Genomic DNA, 11,161 nt, shown 5'->3' with positions numbered 1-11,161 from the left:
ATTTATCAAAAGAAAGTCCTTAAGCAAATCGGGCCGAGCCCATGTCAAAATGTAGGTACCGTGGGTTTTGGGTATTCTCGTTCTTAAATCAGGCCAATATGGCTGCCGTGTTTTAGTCATCCCTATAGCTAGCCACGGAACGCTTACAAATCAATACAAACATAAGTGCTCTTATCTTTTCCCATTCTTACGCTGGTTGCTGGAGTGAACGAGAACAGTTTTGAAGAAAACAAACACAAATTTTAGCATTTTAAAAATTGCAAATTTATCTGCCAAAAAAGGTTTATCAAAAACCTGTTTACTTTTGAAATCAGCCGACGTTTAGATTTTGCACGATTTCATGCAATAGTTATTTAACGTTTGTGTAGTGATAATGTCCACTAGGCAATGGGAATATTACAGGTATTTTGGTGAAGTCTTTCTGGATTTCAAAGACGATGGACTTAATTGACAAGATGATCGTAGAAAAAGTCAAGTTTTGCCGTCCGTGTCAAGCAGCAACTTCAGGTACTTTAACTCTTTTAAAACCTTTAAACATAACTCCTTTACCGAAAGCACCATGGCAAGAAGTTGCAGTTGATTTTGTTGGTCCATTTCCTTCCGGTGAATTACTCCTAGTTGTTGTTGATGAGTTTAGCAGATTCCCAGAAGTAGAAATTGTTAAATTGAAAAGTACAAATGCAAGTTGCCTTGTATTCAAACATCGAAAAGTCACTCCACATTGCCTAAGAGTGAACGGTGAAGTTGAACGCCTTAGCGTATCCTTGAAAAGGCTTTTCATGCAGCATTTGTAGAGAGCAAGAATTGGAAACAAACTTTGTACATTTTCCTTCGACAATATAGAGCTACTCCTCATAGTACAACCAATATTTCTCCTTTTGAGGCCAACAGTAATGGAATACTAAAGATTCTTCTTCCATGTTTTGTAGAGAGCACACAAAAAGATGCATATCACTCAATACAAAAGCGTGATCAAGAAAGAAAGGAAAACATGAAGAAATATGTTGACCATCGATTTAGGGCTAGGGTTAGTGAATTGGAAAAGGGAGACGCAGTCTTAATTCGACAACAAAAGAGAAACAAACTCCCAACACCGTTTAATCCAAAACCGTTTAAAGTTTATGCTCGGAAAGGAAATATGTTTACTTTTAAGCGTGGTCCCTTAAGCTAACCCGTAATGTATCACTCTTTAAAAACATCGAAAGCTCTGAAGCTGTTATGTCTGATGATGATGATGATGATGATGATGATGATGACTTGTATTATAAGGAAGAAAGAATCTCCAGTAAAAATCAAGAAACCATTCCATTAAGAAGGTCGCAAAGAACAAGACAAAAACCCCAGAGACTTGTTTATGATAACCAATCATGTATGGACCACATATAAGGTTAGGCAAAATCAAGACGATTAATGAAAACAAAATCTTGATATTCAAATTAAGAAAAATTTCAAAAATACAAAAATACCTAGATTTAAAAAAACCATTATCTATTAAATTCAAAGAAACATTTCCTTATCTAAACTGGGAGAGATGTAGCATAGTTAATTCCTTAGTTAATTGTTATATTCAAATTGAATATTCATTAGAGTAGTATTTAAATAGTTGTATATATAGGCGTTAAGATCACTCATTATAAATCGTCTCTGTATAAGCAGCAGTGAACACTACATGGAATATTTATTGTCTTAATCATTGGATTTGTGTAAGGAGTAGAGAAGCTCTTTGCACAGCAATGCGTGGATTAACGCTGCCAAAAACGGGAAAGACATGTTCGGAAAAAGTTTAATTTCATTTGGTAACGGTTTTATATCAGATTGTTACTGTAAAACTATTATTGAGCTGGCTTCACGAAGCGTCCAAGTGTTCTTCGAACTTGGGAAGTCAGTATAATAAATTCGGTAAGTATTAAAACAAAAAAAATTTATTATCTTTTTTGAAGTTCACGTTTTAGGTTTATTGATGCGGGTTTTGTGTAAAGTGAATGGTGTTTCACATGCTGTTAACGTGTATTGCATACTTGAAACATTGTTTATATGGAAAACAACATAACATAAAACCAACCAACTGCGAAATTATGTGACTTGTTTAGAAACGCATCTGATATATAGACAAACCTACCTACAGGATTTTTAGATCACACTGACTTTGTGTAAATATGCCGGCGTATATCCTCCGCATATTATGTTCAACTGTTGGTTTATTGTGCAACAAGGCCAAGATAAAATAGTAGAAAACTTAAAGACGGTGATGTCACAGATTTGAAGCTTAGAGAGTTTTTTTTGAGAGAATTAAATGTAATAAAAACGAAACTCGACGCACTGTCAAGAAAAGATCTTCTTAGCAGTTAGGATTTGTTCGACCAGGGAATTGAAAGTTAGGATTTGTTCGACCAGGGAATTCAACTTTTACTTGATTGTATTGAGAAATCCACTCCACTAGAAGAGGGAGAACAGGTAAAATTGAGAAATTTAACTTAAGGAAGTGAAAATGACGCATTGTTAATCTCAAGCTGCAAAAGTGAAAGATATGATGACTTCGATAAAGAACAAATACTTGACAATGCTTTCAAGACATTGAGTAATAAATGCCTAGTGTAAATAAAAGCTGCTGTCGAGAGATTAAAAAACGCTGGCATTGAATCAACTGGTGCATTCAATAACGAAAGTTTGTCAATTGAAGATAGAATCTTTGCATCAAAAATTCAAATTGTTTCAACAATTTTGAAATGCGTGGAACGTCCAGAAATGGCCATTCTATTGTGTTTGTCCTTTTTAGAGAAACGTCATTCGTTACCTGCTCTTTGTGACATATTTGAAGTTTACATCAATCGTGGACTAAAGTCATTATGGAATAAAAACTTTTGAGTAGAAAGCGTACGATCAGTGATGCTCATTAACCGTATATTGTATCAGTTTATTAAAGAATTTGGAAAAACATATCCTGTCGTATTAGCTTGGCCGACCATTCAGCTGAAAATCAAACAATTTAACCCAATATGGAATTGGCGTGAAATCTCGGAGAGAAATTCTTGGGACTATGAGGTCCAAGGTCTTAATGAATTGGAATGGAAAGGTGTAATATTTGCATGACATTTTCATTGCAATAGTAGCAATGACATAAATTATCGTAATGAGAAGAACCAATTAATCAAGATGTTAAAAGAGAATGTTGATAATAAAATGGCTTTTACTGACAAAGTCTTTGGGAGCATTTGCTTATTCGTGACAGCACAAACCGTTTTAGGTGATTCCCTTTCTATATACATTTTATCAATGGAAAGTTGTTAGAAGTCGGCAATGAAGTTGAACATAATATTAAAAAATTTTTCCTATCACTTTGGTCTTAAGAGATTTCTCATAATTGAAAAGTCTGTCTTTTTTTTACAATCAAGTCAATATCCTGTTATTTATTGTGACCCATTTTGGAAATTATCTTATCATATGCCGTGTTAGAGCTTAGCTTCTAGAAATACTAATCAATTTTTCATGTTTGTGGTCAAACGTCATATACTGCAATTCCCTTTCCCCCGTTTTTATGAATTGATATCTGTTAAAACACTGTATTTTTGTTTCCTCGCAAAAGAGGAAATTTTTATAAAATTTATTGTTGGAATGTTAATTTCTAACAACATTTGCTAATTAGTTTACAACTGTGTGGAAAAACAATTTAAGAACGAGGATACCCAAAACCAAGTGTAGACTGTGACAAGTAGACTTGGCCTAAATGGCTAAAAGACTTAAAACGATGTGAACATCTTTGATTTGGGGCGTAACACAACATCTGATGGCACCTAGTAAAACAATTTGACCCCATTTTGCTACCCAGAGTGTAATTTTCATTTTCTAGGTAGAATAGTATACGTATGATTTTTTCTTCGATTGTATATTGTAGACACCTCCCCCTAAAGACAGGGGACCCCAACCAGTTCGAACCTTTAGTAGTTTGTGTTTGATGTAATTGGAAAGAGAAAAACTATAAACTCTTTATATCGTGAATGACGCTTCGAAACGTTCACGCTACAGAAGCAATTTTCGATACAACTTCCATTTTTATGACCTAGGGTAAGTTTTCACGTGCCCATCATGCAAAATTTGCATGTGCCCTACCTGCCGAAAAATTCTGGCGACGCCTCTGGAAGTATCATGACAAACAAACAATATAAAACGAAAATAAGCCAATTAGTGTGAGAAATATTTGTGTTTAGAAATTTTAAAGGGATAAATATTTATGCTTTTTCTATCGACAGTAGCAAGTTTGTTTTTAACACTTGCTATAATACTTTATAGAAACAAATGGTGGGAGAAAAATGTGCCAGTAAGCTATGACTTGAGTGGTTTTCGTGTAGCTACTTTGACGTTAGGCTTTTAAGGTTCGTGTCAAACGTCGCATTTTACATGAGCCGATTGCGATTAAAACAAAAAATAATGAGGGATTTTGTCTCATTTCCGTTTGTCCTTAACGCATTTAACTCATGCAAAATGCGACGTTTGAAATGATTGTTTTGGCGGAGAAAGCGACGACATTTTGACCTCCAAACGTTTATGTGGCACAAAATATGTTTCGTGTGGTCTGAAAAGTAAACATCGCAGTCAAAATAAATGATTAAAAAATTACAATAAGTCATAATAATAATCACATTCCACACACCATGAAGTGTAACGTTAGTAATTTCTATTCAATATTTTGATTTCGATCAATGACTTAGCTGTAAGTGTTATATTAACGTTAAAATTCACATTCAGTCAAAACTCTAGAGTATTTTGTGTATACCGCTTCTAGCATCGATTTTGTATTCGACGTTCTTCGTCTTATAACCTAAATCTTCGTGTGAGATGTTTGTCAACGTGAAGCAATCGAGGGGAATTTTGTGACATAACCAAAACAAACGCTTTTGTACTATTGAAATTGCGTTATTACATGACTTTAGATGAGTCGGCTTCTTTTAAATTTAGTTATTCCGTGACGGTGGAAAAGCAAACATTGGTTAGAAACTTTGGCAAATGGTTTAGCGTACTTTGACTAGTCCACTAGTACAATCTCAAGTAAGTATATTTCATAAGTTCTCAACAATGTTGGTTGTACTTAATTAACATCCTGGTAGGGCAATTTATGAATGATTTTATTCCCAAATACTTCAAACGTGTACACTTAAACTAGCAAGATTGTTCTGTTCTACTAAAATTTTGTTTGGTCTTACAAAGTTCCCTTTTTATAATAATTGTAAGTGTAATTTTATATAACATGAACTTCTTGAACAATGCTGTTTAGCAGAGAGTTTCTATGTCGTTTCCGCGTACTATAGCATTCCATGTCTGCTATTATTGCGTTGGAGTAATGCGATTATTATTTTTTATTAGTGCCATCACTTTTACGAAAGCGATGAGTTAAATCGAGTCCTAAACACGGAAGCTGACATCGATAATCTTAGTTAAAGCAATCTTAGAAGAATTCTTGAAACAACGGCGGACAAACTACTTTAAAATGGAAACGTCATCAAAAATTGAAGACGAAATGCTAAATATGTTACAATGGACAGAAGATTCACATTCCTTAAAAGATTTTGTTGATGTTTTTTCACTTCCACAAGTCGTAAAAGTTATCCGTGGTTATGATGGCGGTGAACACAGCGCTACCATTGGTTATGGAGAAGTTCTCACTCTTCACGGTATCAGAGAGTCAAGGATATTCCATGCTGAAGACATTAGCGGAAACCATTACGCTTTGAAATGCAATTTCTCTGGTGAATTTCACATAGTACCTAATTTAAAGAAAAATGGTTGTCAATCTTTAAATGTATTCGAGATCAACAATTTCTTTCCTAAGTCGGTTTTGTTTCTCGAATCGCTTGATGCAAACTACGGTTTACAAGAGGACGTTGATCACACAGAGATTGGCGAAATGTACAAAATTTTAAAGGTGGAAAATGGCCAGAATCCAGAGAAAGTTTTAATAAAGGTGTTAAACATGGAGACAAATCGTGAATGTACTTTGACATCATCGTGTACGACGTCTTTCCTACCACTCACCGACTGTAAGAAACATACTTGTTTGGAATTGAGAAGTCAAACGTTCGAGTTTCCTACTGGAATTAATTTTATTGTAGAAGATGGGAGAATCCCTGAAATAGAAAGGTTAGTCCTACATGATATGGAAACACGATTTTAATCTATTTAGGGCAGGAAAAGTTTTCACAATATATGTGATTTAAAATACCGATTCGTAATTTTTATTTGTGTTAACATAACTTTATTGAAATGACGCTTAATTATCGATTTAAACTAAATTTGAATTTATAACTTTGTCGTCTTTTGTAAAAACCGACAAACTTAAATTACAAAGCCTTCTTTCAGAAAAATTGCTTATATATATATATAAACATATATAGACAGAGAATATTTGAACAACAAAATTAAAATATTGTAACAAAAACGTGAATTTACATTCTGGTTCAGATAAGTCTTTGACATAGAGTATATACGTCAATATTCGACACCAGTTTCACGATAGACCAGATGTTTAAGCTCTGAAGGTGCCTTGGTTTGAAAAGTAAAACAACAATCTTTTGAATTCCGCTTTTTTTTATGACATAGATAACATCACAATGTAAAAATTTAATGATTGTGTTTGTGTACAAAGGATTTCTTTGTCTGCAAACTGGCATTGCCAACTTTTTAAAAAGGTACTTTATGATGATCCGATTCTTTTGTTGATCTCTACTTAGGCAAATTAGTCACTTATTCCAAAGTAGCCGAGAGCTGCAATTAAGTTCATCACACTCGTGGTGTGTCACGTTTTTCCGTCATGAAATAAAGTTTTAAATAAAAATAATAAATAATAAATAAATGACTCCCTCAAAAGTAAGCACAGTCTCTGAAAAGAATCTATACACTTCATTTAAGAAAAAAAGATGTTACTGTGTTTGCACAGGCTTATGCAAACCGAGGAGATCTTTGGAAGAACTCGAGAGCAGATCATGTTCGAGAGTTCTCACAAACGTCTCCAAGGTTTGCATAAGCCAGCGCAAACACGAAAAAAACTTTTATTTCTTTCATAAAATAGCAATAATGCGAAAAAGACAAACATTTTAATTTTTCATTAAAATGTATTCGTGATCGATTTGCAAATTCTCTTTGATTGATTGATTGTTTAGATTGATTTGATTGGTTGAGCTCAGATGTATTTTGCACTGGCTAATGCAAACTCAGCTCTAGACCAATCAGCACACGCATTTCATTGTGTTTAGTATATAAATATATTTGAATGAAAGTTAGGCAATTTTGAAAGTACACCTACTCGAAAATAAGCGCCTTCATAAATTCAACACCCTACCCTCAACCAAAGAAGCTATCTTTTTAAGGTTGACATTTTAGAAAGGGGGAGCTATTTCTGCGGTAGTTATGTTAATCTGCAAATGCAAAGATTTTATTTGCCTTACTTTCATGTAGTGCATTGAAACCAAGTCGATATCTTAGCCTTATTGAAGAGACAGATTTCATCACCGTTATAGCGACGACTGTAAGCAGTGACGAGTCTTTCAAATTTTGTTTTGAAATACCAAAGGACTTAGACATTAAGTTTGTCATTGCTGATGGCTTTGATAATGGCTCCAAGCATTACACAGACATTGTAAATACACTAAATGATCGTTTTGATGTTTTGAAATTTATGAATACCTGCGAACCATTGCTTATCAGACGTCAGGATCAAATCCATGAATTCAATTACGATGCAATCAAGGAATACATCATCGATAAATCGATATTATCACCAAAGCTTGAAGATAAAGAGGTACTTGACGAGGTTAATGCACCAGCGTTACCTCCAAGAAAACAGAAAGCACCATTCAGACGAGCGACCAAAAGTTTTGACTTACCACCAACGACTTATACTGACTACGCTAAGAAGCCAGTACTTGGCCGAACTAAATCAGCTCAAAGCAAGTCCGTAGCAGGAGTTCAAATCGATAGCAATTTACATCAAAACATATCAAAAGAAATACTCGAACGTAGTATTAATATAAACCACGAACATGTAAATAATATAAAGGGGAAAACAAACTCCAAAGAATCAGTGGATATCCCTCTAAAACCAACACGAGATCCTATTGATCCAAAACACACCACCAAAAGAAACCCGCCCTCTGACGTATCTACAGTTTCCCACGAAAGATCCTTGGTTGAAGAAGTAGTCTCGAAGAATATTCATCATAAACCATTAGTTGTACCTCAAAGTTCCCCCAAATCAACCCAAAGATTTGGTTCAGCTATAAGTAGCAAAATGGCAGTCACATTACCCAAAACTACCCCGAATGATGGTGTGAAGCCTCTTCGTCGTTATTCTCAAAGTGAACCCAAAGTTCTTCTTCATCCATCTGAAGTAGATAATGGTGATGTAGCAGTGGACGAAAAAAAAAGCGACACCATTGCCAGTCGTCGAGAATTTTTCAAGAATTTAGAGAATGCCGTAAAAAATCGCCATTCCAGTAATCCTACTCATTTTGCGAAAAAAAATCTTACAAACCTCGCAAAAGGAACTAAACCCTCTAATATCCCTCCAATAACTCCTACTGTGTACCCTACACCATCACCTATGGTGAGCAAGGATGATAAAAACTCAGCAAAAGAACCAGAACTTATTCATCAAAACCGCTCTAACATTCCTCCATCAACTATTGTATACCCTACACTCTCTCCTACGGTTAACAAAGGTAGTAGAAACCCAGCAAAAGAAGACGAAGTTGTCTATCAAAACTCCTCTAAAAATCCTCTATCAACTACTGTGTACCCTACACTCTCTCCTACGGTTAACAAAGGTGGTAGGAATCATGAAAAAGATGACAAAGTTATCTATGAAAACTCATCTAACATCCCTCTATCAACTATTGTATACCCTACACCATCTCTTGTGGTTAACAAAGATGGTAAAAATCCAGCAAAAGAAGACGAAGTTGTCTATCAAAACCCCTCTAACATTCCTCCATCAACTATTGTATATTCTACACTCTCTCCTAGGTTTAACAAAGATGGTAAAAATCCAGCAAAAAAGGACGAAGTTATCTATGAAAACTTATCTAACATCCCTCTATCAAGTATTGTATACCCTACACTCTCTCCTATAGTTAACAAAGATGGTAGAAATCAGGCAAAAGAAGACAAAGCCATCAATGAAAGCTCCTCCAATATTCCTCCATCGACTATTGTGTACCAAACATCTTCTCCTATTGTTAAGAATGGTTATAAAAATCCCGATAGAGAAGCCAAAGTTATCTGTAAACCCCCAACAAATAACCATCCATCTACAGCTGTGTACGCCTTTCCATCATCTGTTGTTGACTTTCAACATAATCCTGATACTGATTCTTCCATGGAAAAGGTGAAACAATCCTCCAAAAACATGGAAGAAAATACATTAATCAGCAAAACCATAGCCAAAGGTGATGTTGACGATGCCCCTGAACTTCCTGAGAAATCCCTAGCATTAAAGATGAGAACTTCTTATCATGGAAATGAGGCTTCATCTGAGTCCATTTATCAGGTACCAAGTCCTTTGCTTACGCGAAAATCGAATCTTCCTCGATCAGGGCACACTTCTTCAAGTATAATTGGTCCAAAAGCTCTTATTAAGTCAGACGAGAATCCACCTATCGTCCCCATTGTACCACTCGTTACTCCCAATCGTCCCTTCGCTAATCATCCTTACAAATTAATTTGTAACGTTCCACTGGACTTGTCAGGTCTCAGCGTCGTTGACGTAGCAGATATTTTACGAAATTTGAATATGGGACAATATGCCCATATTTTTGAAGAGGAACTAATCGATGGAAGACTGCTAACGAAACTCACCGATTCTGATTTGGAGTCATTTAATATGACCACAATACATCGTACAAAACTGATGAACTTTATCAAAGGTTGGAGGCCCCAACTAACAACTTTAGTTAGCTCATCAAATCATTGATGACTGCCGTTTTCCTTAATGTGTTTAGTGTATCTGTTGATGGAGTATTAACTGAAACTAAGGAAGCGGTCATTGAAAAATAGGGGCGAAACCAATTAGAAAACCTCAAGTTTGATGGTAATTGTTAATCCAATATATAAAAGCTAAAGCGATTTTCTCGTTGAGCAATCAAAACTAAAAGCCTACTTTTTCTTTGACATAACCACACTAGCTTTAAATGAAGAAGTGCAATTGGGTAAATGAGTTAAAAACACTCGTTAAAAAAGATCAGTTAAATGGAATATCATTAGACTTATCCGCACAAGGAGAACTATTTGTAAGTTTGCACATACTTTATGTAATATCATTAAATTCTCCCTGTTCTGTTCGGTCCCATTCCATTTATCAACGTTGACGGATCCCCGAAAGGGATATCCAAATGAATAACCAAATGAATAACCAAAAACTTATAGACTTTGTAATGGCTTATTTACGATTCATATAGCTCATATTACATTTGTTACGGTTGAGATTACTGATTTTTAGTCATTTTGTTAGCATGTAATAGTCATTTGGTCATAGTTTCCTCAAGGGTGTGGTTCTAGGTGTTTTGTTGTCTTAGCAATTCTGCTTTCGCCCCGGTGTGTTATTTTCTTGCCCAGTCTCCATATACGTTTATCGGCCACATTTTGGCGCGAAGCACTGGCGCATAGTCAATTCATTTCATTTTCATCTTCAAATGCAAGAACGAAGAAAAGCGGACTGAAAATTGTACTTTCTTGCCGATAAATCAAAGCTAGATACGTAAATTTTTGTGCTTTATATCGTTAAGATGTAAGTAATTCATGTAAAATGATTTAAAAATACACTTAGTGAGGAGAAATCTTCATATTTATCATTTTATATCGAAACATTTAAAACATGGCGACATGGAATTACAATTTGTGTTATTCAAAAAGTGCTGTTGTCTTAGCGACTTAGTCGTACAGTAAAGCACAGCGATGATGTGAATTAAATTTAAGATGGAGGAAAAAAGACATTGTGTTAACCTGACCATATAAATGTCAAGAACGCTGCGGGAAACCTGACCAAAACTGGGATTTTTTGGCATTGTGTCAATAGTATCATTGAAGCACTGTCCTGCTTTCACGATTTGAAATGGTTGTCAAATTAAATTGTCAAATCGAATCTCTCCTTCATGGCAGTGTCATTTTAGTATGGCAG

General features: G+C 35.1%; 1 protein-coding gene across 2 annotated transcripts; it reads left to right on the top strand.

Moving 5' to 3' along the window:
* The first annotated feature begins 4,913 nt into the window (after positions 1-4,913).
* LOC124450265 lies at positions 4,914-10,820 on the top strand. 2 transcript variants are annotated; one of them, XM_047000893.1, is made up of 4 exons: positions 4,914-5,043; positions 5,359-6,132; positions 7,447-8,708; positions 8,919-10,820. In XM_047000893.1, exons 2-4 carry the CDS (start codon positions 5,483-5,485, stop codon positions 9,956-9,958), a joined length of 2,952 nt encoding a protein of 983 aa, XP_046856849.1. In that variant the 5' UTR covers positions 4,914-5,043; positions 5,359-5,482; the 3' UTR covers positions 9,959-10,820. The 2 variants fall into 2 exon arrangements, with proteins under 2 accessions (XP_046856849.1, XP_046856848.1); XM_047000892.1 differs by having other exon boundaries at positions 7,447-10,820.
* Positions 10,821-11,161: the final 341 nt, after the last annotated feature.

The sequence above is a fragment of the Xenia sp. Carnegie-2017 genome, unplaced genomic scaffold (assembly GCF_021976095.1).
Source record: "Xenia sp. Carnegie-2017 unplaced genomic scaffold, XeniaSp_v1 HiC_scaffold_24, whole genome shotgun sequence".
Lineage (NCBI taxonomy): Eukaryota > Metazoa > Cnidaria > Anthozoa > Malacalcyonacea > Xeniidae > Xenia > Xenia sp. Carnegie-2017.
Note: the sequence above shows the minus strand (reverse complement) of the source record. Positions and strands in the feature narration are given on the sequence as shown.

Coding starts and splice junctions, on each gene's coding strand:
- LOC124450265 (XM_047000892.1), top strand. CDS start 5,483: ATGGAAACGTCATCAAAAATTGAAGACGAAATGCTAAATATGTTACAA. Junction 6,133..7,446: donor AGAATCCCTGAAATAGAAAG/GTTAGTCCTACA, acceptor ACTTTCATGTAG/TGCATTGAAACCAAGTCGAT.